The sequence below is a fragment of the Sturnira hondurensis genome, unplaced genomic scaffold (assembly GCF_014824575.4).
Source record: "Sturnira hondurensis isolate 20B ecotype Veracruz unplaced genomic scaffold, ASM1482457v3 Scaffold0000780, whole genome shotgun sequence".
In the NCBI taxonomy this organism is placed as follows: Eukaryota; Metazoa; Chordata; class Mammalia; order Chiroptera; family Phyllostomidae; genus Sturnira; species Sturnira hondurensis.
The window spans coordinates 16,988,880-17,010,136 of NW_028073411.1; the positions used below are offsets into that span (position 1 = coordinate 16,988,880).

The 21,257-nt window shown below is 62.8% G+C and overlaps 1 protein-coding gene across 10 annotated transcripts in view; it reads right to left on the bottom strand.

The window, feature by feature from the left end:
- The window catches only part of ABLIM2 (actin binding LIM protein family member 2), a 92,448-nt gene that overhangs the window by 56,797 nt on the left and 14,394 nt on the right, over positions 1 to 21,257 (bottom strand). For 3 of the 10 annotated variants that reach the window (XM_037046383.1, XM_037046369.1, XM_037046351.1), the window contains exons 1-3: positions 14,267 to 14,391; positions 7,181 to 7,324; positions 1,597 to 1,780 (exon numbers count right to left, since the gene is read on the bottom strand). In XM_037046383.1, the coding sequence (XP_036902278.1) occupies positions 1,597 to 1,780; positions 7,181 to 7,324; positions 14,267 to 14,291 (353 nt within the window). In that variant the 5' untranslated portion in view covers positions 14,292 to 14,391. Of the gene's footprint in view, positions 1 to 1,596; positions 1,781 to 7,180; positions 7,325 to 14,266; positions 14,392 to 21,257 lie in introns of those variants that run through there. The other 7 variants (XM_037046375.1, XM_037046368.1, XM_037046392.1 and 4 more) reach the window with 4 other exon arrangements.

Here is a 21,257-nt window from a genome sequence, read left to right on the forward strand (position 1 = left end):
CAGTCCTGAGCCATCTGGGCCCCCAGAGTCTGCACACAGTCGCTCTGTGTCTTTGTCCAGTTCTCCAGTTGTTCATAGTGGCCGGTAGGTCCAGTCCCAGCGTGACTGAGCTGTCACTTTTAAAACAGCCGATTACCCAGAGGTGGCCTTTCACACCCACTGTGACGACATCAAACCTCATCTAGCGACACGCTCAGAGGTCCAGCCCTGAGATGGTCCCCAGGCGACTCTGACCCACACATGCTGCAGTGACACACAGTGACACACAGTGACACACAGTGACACACAGTGACACTGGCGTTAGAAACATCCCGTACCATTGTCCTGCCCTCTCTCAACATCCCCCCCGACCAAGCCCCCACTTCCATCCAGTGCACATGTGGTCACCTAGGACAGCACTTTGGGAACAACACGCAGTCCCGGTCACACTGGTGTAGTGAGGCGGAGGGCACAGGGCAGAATGGACTCTGGGGGGTTTATTCCTTGTTTCCCAGAGATGCAGCATCCCCCTGGGGGCAGCGCATCTGTGGTGGGAGGGAGGAGCCCATGTGGAAGGCCGCCTGCTGGCCACACCCCCACCCCCCACAGGTGCAGGGCAGAGAGGGAAGCCCGTGTGGCCCTGCTCCCGAGGCTCTGGACCTCCGTCCACCCGGCATCAGGCACTGCGCACCTGCTCTGTGCCCAGCAGCCGGACCAGAGAGGATGCCAACCAGCCCAGACCCGCGTGGGGCTCACATCGAGCTGCTCCAGCGGCCGGTTGCTAGGGACGCCGCCGGCGCCCAGGAGAGAGGCAATGCAGGATGCAATGGAAGGGGAGGCTGCTCCCGGGGGAGGTGCCTCCTGCTGCCCAGCGGCACCCCCAGGTCTGAGGATGTGGTGTGGGGTCCCCGCTGACGGGGGCCCAGGGCACCAGGGCCTGGACCGCAGGGGTGCTTAGAAAAGCCTGGCTGAGCAAGCCAAAGAGCAGGAGAACTGGAACGGCCTGGACGCGCCTCTGCACCAGGCTAAGGGCTCGGAGGCCACGGGCAATGTATGCGGAGTGACAGGCGTGGGGGGGACCCAGCAGACGCACTTTGAGGCCTGAGTGGGGGCAGCGGCTGAGCAGATTCTGGAAAGGGAAGGATGGTAGAAGATGCCCATGCTTGGGCTCATCCGCCTGGTGGGCTGGGTGGTATTGTCACCCCCAGATCAGGGACAGGGGCAGTGAGAGGCAGGCAGTGCAGGAGGGATGTGACGGGGCAGCCAGCAGCAGGTGGAACCCATGAGCACCAACAGGAGAGATGGGACGTGTGGAGAATGCGGACCAGGAGAGGAGCTGGTTGAGAGGCCGAGGAGGGGACAGGGAGGGAGAGACCTTTCCAGAAGCTGAAGGAGACCATGCACCCCCCAGGAAGAAGGGCTCGACCCCCTGCTGCAGGCTCGGGAGGTGGCCTGCAGGGTCAGGCTGGATGTAGGCATGCTTTGGTGTGTGGCCACCCAGGGTCCAGTGCCATCCCTTGGCTGGGCCTGGCCTTCCTTCTTAGCTGTGCCCTGCTGAGAGGGAGGGAAGGCGGACAGCTCCCGCGAAGGCGCAGGGAGCCCGGCGGCCCCACTCACCGGCAGACGGCGCACACGAAGCAGTCCGGGTGGTAGGTCTTGCCCAGCGCCGACACCACCTCGCCCTCGATGAACCGGTCGCAGCTGAAGCAGCGGGTCCCGTACAGCCGCTGGTAGTCCTCCGTGCAGATGTACTCGCCCTGGCGCACGAAGAAGCCGCCCTCTGCCAGGTCGCAGCCGCATGCTGAGGGAGAGGCGGGAGGCCCGTGTCAGCAGGTGGGAGGGGGTCCCAGGTCCCCACGGCCCCAGGTGGACCCACCACACCACATACAGCCCCCCACCCGACGCAGGCTCAGAGGGGTTCACGCAAAAACCCTGGGACGCAGGTCCAGACACGGGCTCCAGTGCCGGCCCCTCAGCCTGGAGTTGAGTGGACTTCCTTGTGGAAGCTTCCAGAAAGGGGCACTGACCTGGGAGGATACCAGGCTGTGCTGAGGGGCCACCAGCCTCCCTCCTTCGTCTGGGACACCACCAGGGTGACGCACTGATGTCCCCAGCCCCTCCACTGCTCCAGGCTCCGGTCTCCATTGTGGAATAGAATGGATCAGAGAGGTACCTACTACGTGCTAGGCTCTGTTCAGGGCAGGGAGATCCTGTGTGGCTGACAACAGATGAACCCCTGCGGTCGACCCCCCACACTGGGAGGCTGCCTAACCCTCCCGCACTCCCCCTACCATGTGAACAAGTCCAGACCCCCTGCAGGAGGGAATGAGGCGGGGACACTTGACCGTGAATCCCATGGTCCCCTGACCCCTCATGCACCCCTCCTATCACAGGAAATTGCACTGTTGCAGCCGGTGGAGGGGCTGGGGGACTTTGAAGGTGGAGCACAGGGCACCTTCCCCTGGGGCAGCCGGCCACTCAGCCACTGGGGCCCCTAAGCCTCCACCCACGCCCCCTCCAGCCCTGAGGCACATAGGAGCCAGGCCCAGTTTCAGAGGGGCACCCTTCCTGCCCCGCCCCTTCCTGCTGGAGGCCCCAGAACGCCCTGCAGCCCCAGCACCTTGGCCGGCCAGCCCCAGACTGGGCTGCAGCGTCACACAGACTGTCAGTCAGCCATCGCTAGGCTTGGGACTGGCAGCCTGGGCCTGAGTCCTCCCTCCTGCCCCACCGCTGTGTGGCACCAGGCAAGTCACTTAACCTCTCTGAGCCTCGGGGTCCTCATCCTGAACCAGAGCTGGATCACAGTGAGTGTCCGACCAAGGACAGAGGGCCTTGTGTACCGAGGACGGTGAAGAGCGTGTCTGATGGGGAGCAGGCCCCTCAGAAGTAAGACGCATGCACAAGGCAGGATTCACATTTAAAAGCCTGATATGAGGGCCAGCCTGCAGAGCTGGGAGCCAGAACCAGAGGGCAGGTCCCAGGGTGGGCAGGTGACACGTGGTTCCACTCTCCTGAGCTGCCTCCACAGCAGTGCAGGGGGCTGGGGGACATTTCAACCCGAAGCCACGAAGAGGCCTGCTGGGGCTCACGAGCCGGGGTTGGTGGGGCTGTGCTGGCCCAGGTAGGCCCTGACCTTGGCCCAGCTCCCACCTGGAATAGCAGGCCAGGTCACTGGAGAGGCCCTCCTGCCCAAGCTGCACCTAGCTCTGCCATGTGACCCGCAGTTCCTGGCCACCCTCGTTGGGCCGTGCTGTGCACAGTGACCTATGCCCCCAGCCGGGGTGACTCACTTCTCTCTGGGGCTTTCTGTGGTCTGAAGCCCTCGGTGGGTCTCCCGTCGAGGCCCCAGGAACATCCCAAAAGGCCAGTGTGCAGGCACTTTGCACTGTTCCCCTGAAGACCCAGAGCAGCTCTCAGCCTGGCTCTGTCCCCAGGTGGAGGTGTCCCTGTGGACCACCCTGGCCATGGACACCAAATGACAGGCAGGGCCGTGGGCTCTCCTCCCTGACAGGCAGCCTCCCCAACTCCTGCTTCCTGGGCACTTTCCACGGTCCTGGAGGTACCTATCCTGCTGCTGTGCTCCCCTTTACCCCCCCAGTCCTCATGCAAAGGCATCTCCCCCGTGAAGCCCTCCCTGATCTCCACTGGGAAGTAGCAGCACCCCCTGCACCCCAGCCCCACCCCGGCCCATGTCTTCCTTTCCCCAGCTGTCACTTCCTAGCATGTGATAACACGTACTTATTTATTCTGTCCAGGAGTGACCATCTGTCCCCCTCCCTGCTCTAGGACACAAGGTCCACGAGGTCACGGATGTCTGCTTTGTTCACGGATGCATCCCAGGCACCCAGAACATGCCTGCACATAGTAGGTGCCCAATGAACAGTTGCTGAATAAAACGGAAGTTGAGGAACAGGTCTAAGATCTGCTCAGCGGGTGGCGGCAGAGGTGGGATTTGCACCAGACCCTCAGGCGCCAGGATAACGGTGTAATTTCATTCATGGAGTGTCCCAGGTAAACTGAGGCCGGTCCACAAGTGCCAAGATAGCAGGGGCCCCGAATACAGGGGCCTCTCAGATCGGAATTGGATGGCGGCACCGTCGTCCTCTGCACTCACAGACCTGCTTCGTTTCCCCTGGCAACGTGCCCCTGGGGACGGCCGGGACTGACGTCAGTGACCGCCTCCCACTCTGCTCAGCCAGAGGGGGACACGGGCCCCGTTCTGGCCAACGTGTCATCTGGGAGTTTGCGGGAGCCTCGGGGAGAGGGTTCTCCCTGACCAAGGAGAGCACCACGCAGAGAGACGGCCTGTCCCTACAGCCCCCTCCCACCGAGCTGAGCGCCACCCCGGGAGGATGCAATGCCCCGAGCTACAGCAGCTCCCTTGAGATCATGAGGAGAAGCACTACTGACAGGCACTGAATGGCAGAGGCAGGGGACAGCTGGGAGTGGGGAAGTGGAGAAAGGATCTGAGCCTTGGATGACCTGTTAAGCCATTAAGCTAACTGACCCTGGGGGTGAGGGACTATCTCCAGGCTTTAGGTTAGGGGGTGAGCATCCACCATGTTTGGGGTGCTGTTGGCCAAGCGTCCTTCCCCATCCCCCCAAAGCCTCCCTCCGTGGCTCTCAGGCTCTGCGTTCACGACAGCCAACCCGAGACCTTGTGATTCTCACCCATAAACAAGTGCAGCATTTTAAAGCTGCTTTAAAAACAGCTGCTGCATATCTTGACCTGCAGGTGCAGCGGAGGTGAGCCTCAGGGGACAAAGTGATCCTTCGGGACATGGGGTCGGGGAGGGGCGCCTGGGTGGCTCCCACCTCCTTCCAAACGAGGGGATGACTGCATTCCAGGAGGCTGGCCTATTATTGTGCGGCTCAGATCTGCACTTTCAGACAACCCTTCTAAGTATAGCAGGCAAATCCTCTCTTTGTTTTGAGATAAGTGTTTACAAAGGGTGACCTAATGGACTTTGCTTTCCAGTAATGTAGCACATGAGTCTTTGTGGGGCATGGAGGACACCGAGCCAGACAATGTTTGATGGACATCTGCCTTATAGCCAAAGAGCAGGGCACCGGTGCCTCGCCCCACGGAGGCAGCTGGACGGGGCTCTGGTCTGTGGAAATGCCAACCGCTCCCACGGTCCCAGTACCACCCGTGGCTGCGCCATCCTTTCCCAGGCTAGGCCCGGCCTTGTCCCTCGCCTCGTCTGTCCAAATGGCCCCTAAGCCACCATCCTGGAATGCCCATGTGCCCACCACTAAGGCTCCAGCAGCCTTTGGGGGGCAGGCGGTAATGGGGTACACGGGAGGACAGGTGCGGTGGTGCAGCCGGGAAAATTCACCAGGGATGAGCCAGGCGGTCGATGTGCGGGGACCCTTGGATCCAGGAAGTTCAGGGGCATCGAGGCTTCCTCAGTGATGACCCTGATAGCCGCCCAGGCCCAGAGACGGATCCCCAGGACCTGTGAGGTGCGGGTGGGGCTGGGGTCCTGGGGTCAGATGGCTCTGGTGGTCCCCATCATCCTCCCTAAGTCACAGGTCCCATGCCACTGCAGCAGCCCCAGTGTCAGCCTGTTGTCATACTCTGACCCCTCTGGGGCCGGGGGCACTGGGCTTCTCCGGACCCGCCCCTGGGGAGGCAGCAGGACTACATACCTCCCTCACACCGAGCCTGTGACAGTGACGTGCTGGCTGAGGGCAGAGGTCCTCTGGGGGGTGCTCACCTGCTGCACCCCCGCAAAGGAGGCCGCACCATGGAACCCCCAGGAGGGGCAGGTGAAGCCCTCGTTCGGGGACCACGGGGGGCCTGGAGTCAAGCCCCGGATGAGCAGCTGCTTCTCCAGGCCCAGCCTTGCCTCCCTCCCCAGCTGCACTCGGCACTCAAACCCTGCTGCCCTCCCCACGGGCGTAGTCTGCCCCCCACCCTGCCGGTGCCCTGCCGTCTGACCCTCCAGCCTCCAGGTCAGAGCCCACACATCACCTCCATGATGCGCTCTCTGGAAGCTCCCAACCCCCGCCCGTGCGCCCCGCCAGCACTTTACCCTACCACTAACGGCGAGCTCTGAAGCCACGCCTCGCACCTTGGCCAGTGCGCTTCCCCCTCCGCAGAGCTCACTGTGCAGGCTGAGCTTGGCCGTCCTTCTCTTTCAAGAGCCTGGGCCAGGCCTGGCCCCACTGGGGTTTCCCTGGACCCTGTGTGGGGGGAATGCAGCCTTCGGTGCCCAGACGGGGTCTCGCAATGCCGATAAAACGCGTGTCACTCAGTGACCTGTGTGTGGCATCTTTCCTGATTGTGTGTGTGCCCTTCTGAAAGCAAACCCTCAGCTCCTGGGGTTCATCCTGGTCATTCTGGCCGATGTCACATGCAGCCCTGAAGGCCTAGGACAACATCCTCTCCAACCCAGGACAGCAGGGGTGCGGGCCCTGCTCCCTGCAGACAGGTAGACAGTGTGCCTGCAGTGTTGATGTAAGCCCTGTAAAACCGAACCCCCGTGGCCTTGGAGACTGGGCCAGATCGGTTTGGTTGGTCCACCTCTGACCCCAAATGCTATTGTTCAGATATTCTCAGGAAACCGAACGCAAATACACGTGACTTATTTGTGCTCCACAAAAGTGTGTTACCTCGAACACAAGGAGGGGAGGAGCCTGCAGGAGACTCGCGAGAAGGCCGGCTCCGCAGCGGGATGCCCCACGGTTCTTTTCGGTTTAAGTTTCATCTGTTTGGTATTGTTTGAATCTAGGCTGCTCCCGCGCTGTGTTTTACAGTCACAGAAAGCAAAGGCCACTCTCACCTAGAATGATGGCAATGCTCCTTCCTGATCCCCGGGAGGCTCGTGGGGGGCTCAGCGCAGGCCCTGTGCCCCCCACAGTCCACGTCGTGCCATCGGCCCTGACCACAAGGCTCTGACTCCCGGCCCCTGGGGCCACTTTGATAGGGCCATGCATCTGAGCCCTGGGACTCGAGTAACACTGTGTGAGGACAGTCCTGGGACCCAGACCCTGTCCTCCGGCCCTCCCCACACCCACAAGGGACCAGGGCCCCATCGAAAAGCTCCACCGCCTCACACAGATTCTGGATTTGGAGTTTTCCAAGCCCCCAGACCCAGCAAGCTGCCCAGAGACACTGTGCCCCGAATCGCGGCTGCAGGCCCCGGTTGCGCGCCCGGCTGCGCCAGGCCCCCACTCAGGCCGGGCAGACGCTCACCTTTGCAGACGAAGCACTGGATGTGGAAGTACTTGCTCTGGACCCGCAGCACCTCCCCCTTGCACACGCCGCCGCAGGTGGTGCACAGGATGGCGGAGCCGGGCGGCTTCTCCAGCAGGCTGTGAGCGGCGGGGGGCTCCGACACTGCAGGGGGGAAAGGAGCCGCGTTAATGGGAGGGCGGACAGGCACGGCGGAGCAGACCGGCTGTGTTTGAGGAACGGAGGCCCCACCCCTGCCAGCCCAGTCCCGGGGGCATCGGGCACAGCCTTGTCCTTTCCATTGGGAATTGGATATCACGGTCAACTCCAGTGAGGGCTCCTGCCCCCATACCTGTGTGCACACCGGCAGTGGCGGGGAGATCACTACCTCCCCCAGGGATGGCAGTCCCCTGCGCCCTGACCTGGCAAGGCCCTGACCCTACACGGCCTCAGAGCGCCCACCCAGGGAGCTGGATGGCCCTCCCCCTGCAGCCAGGAGACCCCGGTTCTTCGGCCGCCATCCTCCTGTGAGTGTCCATCGGTCCCCTCTGTGCCGGGACACCAACCTGAGCATCATTGCTGTTCCCGAGCTGTAGCCTAGGATGTGTCCAGAGGCATTGGGAACCCAAGAAGAGGCCTGACTGGGGGCTCCCAGGGCCTGGGCAGGGCATGTGCTCCTTACCCACACCTCCGAAAGCACCTACGGAGGCCAGAGTGCGGGACAGGAGCCCCAGCCACACTGCAGACAGCTGGGTGAGCAACGGTGACAAGCCAGGCAGCAGAGCCTGGCTTGGGGGCCTGGGGCTGGGGACCCACTCTCTCCCAGCTGGGTAGAGGGCGGCACCAGGAGGAAGTGGTTAGGTGGCGGAGCTGCAGGCGGCACAGGGGCCTGCCAGGCAGAGCATGGCCCACGCAGGCACCTGAGGAGGCTATACCCACTTCCTACGCCAGACCAGCTTGAGAAAGCCACATCTGCTCCCCTTAACCTGTCACCTGGGACACCCCCTTCCAGGAGCCGCCCCAGCCTTCCTCACCTCCCCAGCTTCATCGGGACTCAAGCCCCTTCCTCTACCAGGTTGCGCTCTGAGCCCTCTGCCTGCCTTGGGGTGCCCACCAAATGCAGGTGATGGAGGCCAACCCCCTGCCCCAGCCCGTTCTGAAAAAAGAGCTTCTGCCTTCTCATGTTGGGTCTTAGCAAAGTTCCACACCTAATGCCACCCTCCTGACCCAGTCTGGGTCCCCTGACCTGAGGCTGAGACAGGACGGGGTGCAGTGTGTATCTTATCTGGGGCTCCCGGGTGGCAGGAAGGAGTGAGGAACGGGGCAGGGAAGGCAAGGGCAGGCGTGTTACTGAGCCGTCACTGCTGGGTACAAGCAGGTCACCCCTGGAGGGGCCATCCCTCATGGCCCAGATCCTGCCTCAGAGGGAAGGGGGCTGGGGCACCGGCCCCATCTCCTGCTCCCCTGGGGGGGACACAAGCCCCATCACCTGCCCCCCTGGAGGACCCCATGCCCCTTTTTTCTGGGCTGCCCAGTGCCCAGGCTGAGTGAGTCTGGGGGTTGGCAGAGGCCCAAAGAACAGCCACTGTGGCTGCTGGAACCCAGCTGGGTCCAGGGGAGGTGGGTGGGCCCAGAAAACACTTGCCACGCTTCTTCTGACATTTAGGCACATTCACACATGCACACGCACACACACATGTGTGCACACCTAGCACTGATGGAGCGCCAGGCTGGAAGGCCTCATCCCCACTGTAAAAACTGAGGAGTGGGCCCCAGACAGGAGGACCTTCCTCCGTCAGCTCCCCACTGCCCTCTTCACCCTGAACTCCGCCTCCCAACAGCCCCCATCGGGCCAAAGTGGGGCCCCTTCCCTCCTCTGCGGTCCCTGCCCTTGGCCAGTGGCACAGTGGGGCCTGGGCATGGCGGGGACTATGAGCCTTCACAGGACGAGGCTCTGAACACACCCCAGATAGCGAGTGCCCCCCGTCTGGGGACCAAAAGCCACGGCACGGAGAAGCAGGTGCAGGAAGGGCGGTGAGCAGCAGGCGGCCCGGCGTCACACCTGCCTCGTGGATCCAGAGCCCCCAGGACGCCAAACAGCAGCCTGGCTGGTGCTGAGCTTGGGCGGGGCCTGAGAGCTCAGCCTGCAGTCTGGGACCTACGGTGGCAGTTCTGGCTCTGAGTTCAATGTCAGCAGGGTGAAGTGCCCCACGCCCCTTTTTCCTGTAGAATAACTGCAGAAATCGTCCCGTGGATTATTTAATACAACGGACAGGAGGAGGCAAAAAGTGAGGATTTCCTGGGCCTGCAGTTAAGACTCCCCGTGTGGAAGGGGCCACAGCCGTCAAGGTTGGAAACCACAGACAGAGAGGACCAGTGGGCCTGCGCACAGCCCAGGCTGCCGAGGGCTCACACGGGGTTGACCAGCCATCGAGTCCCGTCCAAGATCCAGCCCAGCCGGTGGGGGTGGGGGGATGCAGATTGGCCACACTGTGGCCTTCTCTGTCAGGCACACAGAGGATGATGGGCTGTCCCTCCCACGCGTGACACACAGTCCTCACACTGCCTGAAACCAACCCAAGTCCAATATCAGAGAGACCTCGAACCAGCCCCCTGGGCACACTGTCAGGTGCTGGGGGCACTGCTGGCCGCGGGGTCAGACGCTGAGTGCAGCCCTCACCCCAGCCTCCATGTGCTGGACCCCGAATGGCGGGACTTCCACCGGTGGAAGTCCGGACCGGTGGAAGTCCGGACCGGTGGAAGTCCCGCCATTCACATCCCCTGGCTGGGAGGTGCTGAGACCCTGGACCAATATGCGCCAACCCCGTGTCCAGCAAACCCCGAGGGCTTGACGCACAGCAGCTGCCGTCATTTCCGAATCTCACAGCCTGAGTCACCCGTTTCCTGGTTACTGGGGATATATTTGGTTTAGGGGCAGCTGCTTTAAGACATGGTTTAGTGGGAGGGCCCACTCCGCCCACCTGGAGCCTCTGTGCAGGTGAGAACAGTGGTGCTTCCCTCTAGTGGTAGGAAGTAGACACAGCACCGTGACAACAGACCCCTGTCTTCACACAGGTAGAAGCCCTGCAGGTAGGTGGCGCAGCCAGCCCGCCTCTGCCTCTCTGCCCGCTGGGCCCTGGGATCGCGTCTACCCGTCTTGTGGCTTTGAGGCCCAGGGCCCACCCCCCAGACAGACTCACTCCTCCTGCTGCTGCCCACTCAGGGAGAGGCCAGCACTGCCCGCAGGTCCTTCATTAGGGCCCCGCTCCCCACAGGTGGCAGAGGAAGTGCCTGCTGCAGGTGTGGGCCTGGGCGCCCCCCCCAGGGTCACGTGATGGGAATTGCACCAATCACACCTGAGCACTCGCCCCCAAACCTACTTGGGGCCGACCACTGTATGAGGTGGGAGCTGCTCCCCAGCCCCCCGTTCTCCCTGCCACAGCCCCCAGCAGCCTGGCCCAGCGAGTGGCCGGAGGGCCGTGTGGTCTGACGGTCAGCACGTCCTCCATCCCTCGAGGATGCGGTGGGTCCCCTCCCACCAAGCTCTGGCCTGCACAGGGCCAGGGTGAGGCCACCAGACACTGGCCCGCCAGGAGCTGGCACCTGAGGGCAGAGATGGGGACAGACATGGGAACACCCACACCCAGAGCTCATCACACTGACACCTCCAGTCCGGCACAGGGACGCCCCTCCCGGAACCTGCCCCGACCCAGTCTCAACCATCACCTGATCAAGCTGCAGGGGCCCGAGACCTGCTACCGGAAGTGACCCAAAGAGTAACCCCCTGGAAGGGACGTGGTACTCCAGAAATGACTCACTGCCTTGAAAGTGACTCGTTCCCACAGACTCGACCTGCTGCCCTGGACGTGACCTCCCCAGAGTGACCTCTTCTGATTCCTCGCGAGCGTGGCCTCCTGCGGAGCTGAGTGTGCTCATCTGCGCCCTTGACCTGCCCCGAGGTCAGACAGTGACTCCCCACAGTCACACATCAACTCTCCTCTCTCCGGGGTCTAAGCATTGAACATGGGCGTGAGCACAGGTGTGAGTGGGCATCACCGAGGGTTGAAAATGCCAGTACAGACGCTCCGGGCTGAACGAGGGTTGGACGGACGACTTCCCGACTCAACCACGGTGCCTCGGCGATGCGCCTTCAGCAGAAACCGACCAGGCTCAGCTAGGCTGAGTGGAATAAATGCATTTTGGACGCACGGTGTTTTCAGCTGCCAATCGGCTTCTCAGGAGGTGACCTCATCGCACCAGTCAGGGAGCCTCCGTATTCCTAAACCAGCCGACTGCCCCCACCCCAATCCGCACGTCTGTGGTTCCGACCCAGGGTGCCCACTCGGGGATGGCCCAGCGGGTGACGGAGCTGCCACCTCGATCACCACACTGAACACCCCAGAAGCTCTGGCTGGTTGTGGAGCCGCCGGCAGACCTCAGCCTGGGCTTCATTCCTGGGGCTCTTTGCGCCTCGAGCAGCTGGTCCAGGTGCCCTCACCACCCACACCCCTGGAGTATGTCATTTCACCCCCGGAAGAGCGGCCCTTCCTGACCGGAGAGGCATCTCGGGGTGGCATTCCGGAAGGTCAGGGCTCAGCGGGCATCTGGGCCCATCCCCCTGCAACACACACGGAAACTGCCAGGGCCTGGCGAGCCTGTGGCCAGGCACATGCTTGTCCCCTGTGTCCCACTGCCATTAGCCAGGGCGGCCACCTCGGGTCAACCAGTGGCTCGTCTGGGCCTGTAACACATCCCCAGAGCCTGCACACAGCAGATGCCCTATGAACGTCCACTAAATCCAATTGGAACCAGGAAATGAGTTTGGTGACTCAAGCCACCTACAGGGCACCCACAGGGTGACAGTCAAGAGTCTCAGTGGCATCCTCACCTTTCAGTCCTATGCCCAGGCCATGCCAGGCACTGCACGTGGCGATTTCCATCCATAGACTGGGCACAGAGCTGGCAGTGGGCAGAGCACAGCGAGGGTTCGGACCCAGGCCGCAGGATCCCTCACCCTCCGTCAATGGCCACCGAGAGGGTCTGTGAGCCTGAGCTAATCCGGCCAGGCCCCATCTGCCACGGGACCCCCCCAGTGTGGGAGCCCCTGGGGCTGCAGGACCTGCCCACACGTACCGCCCCTCCCCACGGTGTGCCCTGGCCAGCTCTGAGCCATAGCCGCCCCCTCGCTGCCCAGGCCCTTGAAGTCAGGGCTGCAGCCTTGACCTCCAGACATCACCTGCCTGTCTGGGGGTCCTCACTGCTCCCCACTGGGTAACATCACAGGTCCAAACAACCCGGAAAAGTCCTTGGCTTCGAATCTAGCAGGGATGGTCACAGAGGGCCCGAGAGAGGTCACAGCCCTGGACCTCTTCTCCCACCAGGTGCCCCAGGAGGACACCAGCCACTGTCGGGAGCCACCATGAGCCTGTCACTTTCAGTCCACACGACAGGGAACCACCCTGTCCTGAGCCCTTCACAGCTCTACAGACACGTTTTTCATGATGCGCGCCACTCACCCCAGGAGGCACCACAGGCTTCGGTGCGCTGGGAGAGTCCAGTGGTGATCACAGTCACTGTCACAGCATCTCCACGGCCCCACGGAGAGACCCGCTCCTCCTCCCTCCCTCACTGTCCACCCCCACCTCCTGCCCGGCAACAGGCAGCCCAGCCCGCTCCCTGTCTCGAAGGCTTGCCTCTTCAGGACAGATCACACGCGTGGGACAACACAGTCCGTGGTGGCCTTTCATGTCTGGCTTCCTCCCCGGGCACGGCATTCCCGAGGCTCAGCCACGCTGTGGTGCATGCCAGGGCGTCCTTCCTCCGTGTGCTGGGTAATCCTGCTGTGTGGACACGCTCCACGGGTCTCTCCACAGCTGGAGGACTTGGCTGGTCAGCACGTGGGGGCCGCTGTGAGGTTCTCCTGCTTGGACGGTGTCCCGCTTGTCTTGGGGACACACCTAGGGCACACTGTTCAGCCGGATGCCAACTCTGCATGTCTCTCCTTGGTGGCCGAGCCGCTCGACACTCCCTGTGTCCCTCCACCCTCTTGTTCACACTCGTTACTGTTTATCGTTTGAACAACAGCCACTGCAGGGGGTATGAGGGGGCCTCCCTGGGGGCAGAGGGTGCTGAGCCCCATCGCGCACCTGTGGGCCACCGGCACCCCTTCTCTGGAGACGTGTCTCTTCAGACCGTGCCCATTCAATTCGCTTGTCCTTCTGCGACCGACGCACGAGCACCTACACCCCAGAGGCAAGTGCCCTCGTCAAACACACGATTGGCTCCCACAGCGTGGGCTCTGTTTCCATTTCCTCCTGACGTTCCTGGCAGCACGGAAGTGTTCCGTTTTGACGAAATCCAGTTTGGGTGCGTTTCCTGCGTTGTTGTGTTCTTGGGGGTCTGTCGAACGAGCCGCCGCCTGACCCGAGACGACAAAGAGGCACCCTGCTTTCTTACTGTGGTTCTGGGTTTCGCTCTCACTGTAACTTGACAGAAGGAATCCCATCCCCTCTGCTGCTATTTTTGTCACCCGTCCCCGCCTCCATCTGCGGGACAAGGGCGCTTGTTTCCGTGGGTCCCCGCCATCTCCCACATCACTCTGGGCCGCTCTGTGCCGTTGGCGCTGCTGGCCGTCACCGGGGAAGCACCACAGGGTGTGGAGGACATGGTGTCCTCAGCCGGGCGGGGACCCGCCCCACCTCCGGCCTGGAAACTCTGAGTGAGGAGAAGAGGAAGGGGGGAAGGGAGGGGGCTGGGGCAGAGAGGCTGCGGGCCCAGTGGGGTCCGAGGGCGCTGGAGCCCACTCACGCTGACTCCCCCACCGGCTCTTCCCCCCCAAGTCTAGCTTACTCGTCTGTAAAGTGGAGCCACGCCGCAGGACTGGCACCACCAGTCCGCAGAGAAAGTCCCAAAGTCCGGCACACAGTGGGCGCTCACACGTGCTGGTCCTCACCCCGTTCAGTGACAGCAGAGCTGAGCCACACGGCCCCCTTCCCATCAGCCCCCCCCCCCACCCGATTATTCCTGGCACTCCAGACTTCCCGTTAGGAAAGTGCACTTCCTCCCCGGCCGGGTGGCTCAGGCAGGACGGGAGCTTTGGGGCCCTACCTGTCTCCCCGCCGGGCACACCCATGGACTGCGGCCTCCTCGAGAAGCCAGCACCGTGGAGCCTGCGGGCGGCCGCTGGACTGGCGGGGCGCCTCTGTGGCGGACACGGCTCCGGCCGACTCGCCAGAGGGTGACGCGGCAGCTGCGCCCTGCGGCCCCTTCCCGGCACACTGAAATAGATGCCGCCGCACTCCAAAGGGGCACCTGTTCCCCACGCGTCCGGGAAAGGGACTTGGAACACACACACGAGGGCGGGGGAGGGGCCGGGAGGGCCAGGAACACTGACTGCCCCGTGTGCCAGGAGTGGCGAGAGAGTCACGCGCCGTCCCAGCCACTCGGTGTGGGTGTCCGGGGCTGCCCCACCAGGCCCACGACGCACAGGGGCTTCAACCTCGGACATTTCTGCCCTCACAGCCCCAGAGGCCAGGGTCGGGCCTCAAGGCGGGGCCTGACTGCGCCCCCCTGAGGCTCCAGGGGGGACTCCCTCCCTCTCTCAGGTCCGAGTGGCCCGGCCGGTCCTGGCCCTGCGGTCACATGGCTCCAGCGTCTGCCACTATCTCCACATGGCCTCTCCCTGTGTCCTGTATCTTCTTCTGTCTCTGGTAAGGACACCAGCCATTGGGTTTAGGGCGACCCTGACACAGGGTGACCTCCTTCCACACAAGGCCACATGCTAAGGTTCTGGGTGGACGTTAATTGGGGGGGTCTACTTTTCATTCATTTATTCTATACAGCCCCAGTGTTCTGAGGGGAAACTGAGGCCTGGGGAGTCTGAGTGACTAATGAGAGGCCCCTGGGCCTGGAAGACAGAGCTGGGTCCCTGCACCAGTCTGGCTGCCATCGCGGTCCCTGAGGTGTCCCCTGTTCTCTGTGATGCTCCTTTGCTAGTTTCGGCATTAAGATCTCGGGAGGTGGAAATATTCTCTGACCCGCCAACAGCGTAAGTGGTCGGTACTGCCTGGGACCCAGCACGTGGCCGCAGGGAGCCCACGGCATCATCATGGTTAAGAGTGCGTGTGCCGTGTGCCCAGGGTCCCACAGCTGAGAGGCCTGGGGCAGCACCAGTCACGACCCACACTTCACGCCACTCGGACGGGGAGGGGTGAGAGGCATGTCCGTGAGAGCACACAGCGGAAGGTGTCGTCTCCCATGCGTGCGGGCAGCCAGCCGCCCAATCTGATCTCCGAGAGTCCCACCCAGTGGACCGGGACCGTGACCGTGGACCCTACAGGAAAGGCTGCCTGGAGCATCCCTGCCCAGACCAGGGGACCCGCAAGTGGGTACCACTTCTGCTTCCAAGGCAGGGACTTCCCCCCTTTGGCTCATAAATAAGAAGAGTTTCCCCTTTGTTTGTTCTGCTCCCTGTGCCCTGTGGCCCTGTGCCCGGCTCAGCGGTGACCCAAATGACAGCCCCCACCGAGCACTCTGCAAGCCCCACTCTGTGGCGCCTCGAGCCTGAGGTGGGAGTCACATCCCTGCCTCCTCAGGGAGGACACCGAGCAGAGACAGGTGGGAGGGGCCACAGGTGGGAGGGGCCAGAGCTGGTGAACAGGCTGCAGGCTCCGAGCCTGGGAGTCGGGGGCCCACTGCGCATGGCCTCTGCCCGACGGTGGCTCTGATACAGCCCCACCCGGAACCTTCCAGCTGAAGGTCAGGAGGTGTCACAGAGAAGCAGAGCTGGGCCCCTGAGAACCCGTGAACTTCAGGATCAAGGGCACTGGGGACATGCACTCCAGGGTTCTGACATCAGCACAGGGAAAGGGCGTGTAGGCCAGAGGAGGCTTGCACACCGGCGTGCGCACCTGTGGCTGGACTGGCTGGGTCCCCCTGCACCCTGCCCTTCGCTGGCATCTGGGGCACGGGGCAGCTTCCTGTCCCAGAATCGTGTTTGCCCGTGTGCCTGGCCTTGGCCTATGGGACATAAGTGGAGGGGGCAGAGTGCCAGTTCAGGATCTAGGCCTCAGACACGGCCACCTGCCCTACGGTGCATCTGCCTTTGGACGAGGAAAGCACTCCAGCCAGCCTGCGGGTCCCAGGACGAAGGTGTGAGAGGGGCCGAGCCACCCACAAGGCAGCCCGGCCACAGGCCCGGAGCAAGAACCGTTGACCGCCGACACCCCAGCCGCTGCAGCAGCAGAGCCCCGCCTACCGGGGCCTTAACTCATCGAGTGTGTTCTCTCCCAGCACTGGAGGCCTGGTGCCCAAAGTGGGTGTCCCTGAGCTGAAACCCAGGTGTCGGCTCCGCTCCCCCACCGGAGGCCATGGGGAGGACCTGCTCTGTGTCTTCTGGCTTCGGGCGGTGGCCGCACCACCCTCAGCCTCCGGCCACGTCACCCCTGTGGGTGCGTCTGCGCCCTCCCTGTGCTCCGAGGACCAGCGTGACGGCTCTCCAGGCTCGCCTGGGTGACCCGGGATAGTCCCCTCCTCTGAGTCCTCAACCTAATCCCATCGGCAGACACGCTTTCGTCCCCATGAGGTGCCCGCCACGGGGGCCTGGCGGGGGACCAGATGACTAGGGGCCCGCTTTTCGAAGCAGCCTGTGCGGAATGCAAATCCGTAACAATGCCCTTGTCCCTCGAGGCGCGCCCTGCTGCTTTGCGACTCAACTCAGCTTACGTAACAAATGTGGCCCACTAATCTGATTGCGTGCCCGTAAATGGGTCGCCATCTCCAACGCAGAAATTTCTATCCTAACCCTACGCCATCAGGCACCCCTGCCAGGGCGGGGACCCAAATCAAAACTGATGATTTCTTTAAAAAGACAGAAGTGTGTACTTTCTGCACACCAAGGGGGGCGGGGTTGACAGGTGCCCCAAAGGACTGCCCAGGACAAGGAGGGCATCCTGGCTGCCCCCCTCATGGTCGGTCCTCTCCAGGGGTTCAGTCTGGCTCACAGAGGGCTGGGGGAGGGGCTCTAACCTGACAGGAAGAGGGCGGGAGTGGGGGGTCCGAGGGCCTTGTGGCTCAGCGCTTCTACGGGCCCCACCGGCTCACAGAGCCCCCAGCCTTCCCCTCCTGCCCTCACAGCCCACGCCCCACATTCTCATGCTGTGACCTTCAACCTTCACTCCCTGACAGCCCCGCACTGCCCACCCAGCTTTGCATGGGTGGGCATGATGCTCACGCAATTCTGTCACCAGCGCTGCTTGAAAGGTGATAAACAGATGAGAGCAGGGCCTGGCAATGTTGTGACAGCGGAGAGACTTCCAAAGTGACTAAAATGCAAGGAAGACACCCACAAGCTCTCCTTCCGGGACATGGACCATGAGGTCTGCAGGGGTCCGAGCCGTCCCATCCGTGGGTGAGGGGTCCTCAGGCCCAGCCCTGGCCTCTCCTGAGCACTTAGCTGCCACGAGAGCTTCATGCTGGACACCTCTGCCGGACGGTCCCCCAGGCAGCACACGATCGGAAAAGAGAACGCCTGGCTCGTTGTGTCCCCTGTCACCCCACCCCCACCCCCAAAGGGGCCACACCTCACATACCTGCATCCCCCGCGAGGCCGCTGGGTCCCCTCCAGCAACTCAGGCAGACCTGGGCTTGCCACCCACTGTCACTCCACACCCGTGCAACCCCAGCCCAGAGGCGTTCCCTCTCGGAGCCCCAGGCTCCAGGTCTGCAGGACGGGAACGCCCGTCCCCTGGGCTGCAGAGAGACTCCATGGGGCACTCTGTGTGGAATGGCCGGGCACCGCCCCTTCCCAGGCCCCACAGTGTTTGTTTCCATGGCTGCCGTGACAAAGGGCAACAAACCAAGAGGCTTAATCACCAGAAATCTCTCTCTCACTTTCATAACATTTTATTTATTTATTTTTGGAGAGAGGGGAAGAGAAGGAGAGACATTGACGGGTTGCCTCTTATGCAAGCCCCCAACTGGGAATGGAACACACAAGCCATGTGTGTGCCCTGAGTGGAAATCGAACTGGTGACCTTTCAGTTTGCAGAATGACACCGGACGCCCTGAGCCATGCCGGTCAGGGCGACAGAAACCTCTTTTATGCACCAGAGCTGGGGGCCGGCGGGGCCGCGCGCTCCCTCGGAAGCTGCAGGAGGGTCCCGCCCAGCGGGTGCCGTGCCCCTCCGATCTCTGTCTGCTGTCCCACGGCCATCCGCTCTGTGTCTGTGCCTGTCCCTCTTCTCTTCTTCTAAGGACATGGGTCACGTGGGACCAGGGCCCACTCTGCCCCACTGTGACCCCATCTGAACGAGCTACCTCGGCAAGGACCCCATTTCTGAATGGGGCCACATTCTGAGGTCCCAGGGGCCAGGGCTTCAGCAGCGGGTCCAGGGAGCCCTAAGGCAGAGGCCACGCGGGGGGATCCCTGAGGCGTCTGCCAGGAGCTGGCTGCAGCCTGGACCCCCTGCTGTCAAGCGTGGGGCTCGTTGGCGGGTGTCCCCTCCAAACGATGGAGGAACGGGTGCCGATAAACACCAGGCACTGGCCGAGGCTGGGCACAGGTGGGCACAGAGCACCAGGCCGGCTTCCAGGGGCAAGGGGCCCCCATCTCCCATGGGGCAGGTGGGCTTGGGGCAGCACTGCCAGGGAAACCAGTCAGCGTGCAAGCCGGACTGTGAGGAGTTGGGACCGGGAGAAGACAGAGAAGCCGCCTCAGCTGCCCAGCCGGGTGTGGGAGGTGGATGGAGGGCCTCGAGGAGGAGGTGACAGCAACGTGCCCTTTGCAGGCTGAGAAAAGCTGGAGAGGAGGCAGAACCAGTGCAGCAGAGGGTCGGCAGGGGTGCTGACCCCAGGCCTGGAGGGACCGATCGGCGGAGGGGCCGCAGAGAGGCCAGGGGTCGGGGGAGGGATCCCGCTCACCAAGAGCAAGAGTCCGGTCTGATTTTATTTGTGGGGTCTCGGGTGCCCCCAGAGCGGAGCGAGCCAGGAACTCAGCCCGTGAGAAAGAAGGGCGGCAGGGGATGGAGTTTCTGGGTCCTGTTTAGAGAGTTCCCCCTGCTCCCCGCCCCCCCTGCCTTCTATGCTCAGCAACACACCTGCACACCCCTACTCGGGCCCTGCCCCCTCGCAGGCCCCGTGGCAAAGCCCCCCACACTCAGAGCAGGAGTGGCTCCTCGTCCTGCGGGACAGAATGCGGTCCACCTGCCCATCCGCCTCCTGACCCGGCAGCCCCACAGGAAAGTGAGCAGAGGAGGGAACCGGACGTTCACACCGCAGCACCAGCGGCCTGGAAATGCAGGGAAACGCTCTCGGGCACCCCAGAGCCCCGCAGATTAAAGCAGGGAGGTGCCCCTCCCGTCAGCTTGGCAAATGGGAAAAGACCAACACTGCCCTGTGCTGGCTCGTGGGGACGGGGATGCAGGGCTCCTGTGCTGACCCTTCGCCCCCTGAAAGGTGTGCGCGGGCAGCCCCCGGGGCAGCGGTCTGCCAACTGCACCTCTGGGAATAGCTCTCACAGGTCTATTTGCGCTCGGTGCCAAGACGAACGTGTAAGAATTCTCGTCTCTGCTCCATGTGCAAAAAACCTGAGAGCCCACAGTACCTGCTCCCACGGGGACACAGTTATCAAGGCAGCCGCTTGCCAGAAATGCTCAGCCTGGGTCCCGTCACCGAGAAACAGACCAATCCGGATTGGGGGATGACCCACGGCACAGCAGCCCTGGCCTCTTCGAGTCGCTGGCACGAAAGAACATTCTAGAAGGAAGGGTACTGAAGGGACAGAGACAGTAGCCGGTGGCAGCGCGTGATCCTAGACTGATCCTGGAGCTGGAAAGACAAGCAGGCACCTTCGGGGGACCCCTGGGAGGGGGGAGGGGGCTCTGTGCACGTGGCACTCTGGTGCCATGTGCGCCTACCTTCGGGGGGCCAGGGGTCAGGCCGCAACTACCTTTCAAATGGTTCAGAAAATAGAGCGAGAGCAGAACGTGGCAACATGCCAACGCTCGCCGTGCCCTGGCGGGCATCCTCCGAGGTGTTCGTTGCACCGCTCTTTCCTTCAGTGCTCCCGCACGCTTCCGAGTTTGCAAAACAGAAAGTCGGGGGAGAGACCGGTGGACACAGTGCCACTGGAAACGGGACGGGGCAGGCCCTGCTCCTTCACCTTAAAAGACCTAGGAGGTAAACTGCAGTGACGACACACCTGGGCTCCAGACACCTGGACTCGGGACACCTGGGCTCAGAACACCTGGCTCTGCTACTGAGAAAACAGCTCCTCCCTGGGGCCTGCTCCCCACCTGCAGCCATCCACATGGGCACACATGTGCATCAATGCATAAGCACATCCACATGTGCACATGTGTGCTCACATGCATCCATGTGCACGCACACATGCACACACACCCCTTAGGCAGCCATGGCAGACCCGGAAAGTTGATAGCCTGTCCTTTGCCTCTGTGTGAGTCAGTCCCCAGTTGTGCCAGCTCCTGGGTGGCACACAGCCCCATGCGTCTCATTCAGCCCAGGGCAGGGGGCACAGAGGACCCACTCAATGTCGGATGAGCAAACGCATGACCAAGGGGCCAGGTGGAGGCGCTCACTCGATGGAACACTCTGTAGAGGTGACAACTCGGGTTCCATGCATACAGCACCCCACCCACCCTGGTGCCCAGCACCCAGCCTGGAGGCTGGGGTCACAGCCAGGTTGTGTCACTTTGCTGGCCTCTGTCTCCTCACCTGAACACTGGGGACACAGGCACGCCCACTCCCCAGGGCGGCAGTGAGGCATCAGTGAGGTGCCACATGTCAGCTGAGCTGGCGCCGGGTTCCTGCTGGTGCCAGGACCGCAGGACGGTATGACGTCACCTGCCACAGAGATGCTGACCGGGCCACTGAAATCTCAGCCGTGGACTCACACACCAGAGTTCACAGCAGCACCGCTCACCACAGCCAAGGTGGGAGCCACCCTACGGCCACTGGTGGACAGACAGATAAGCAACGTGCAAGGCCCCCCCACACAGTGGAACACCGTCCGGCCAGGAAAAGGAGAGACCTGGAGGACACCATGGGGAGCGAGAAGAGCCGGCTCTACAGGGCAGACGCC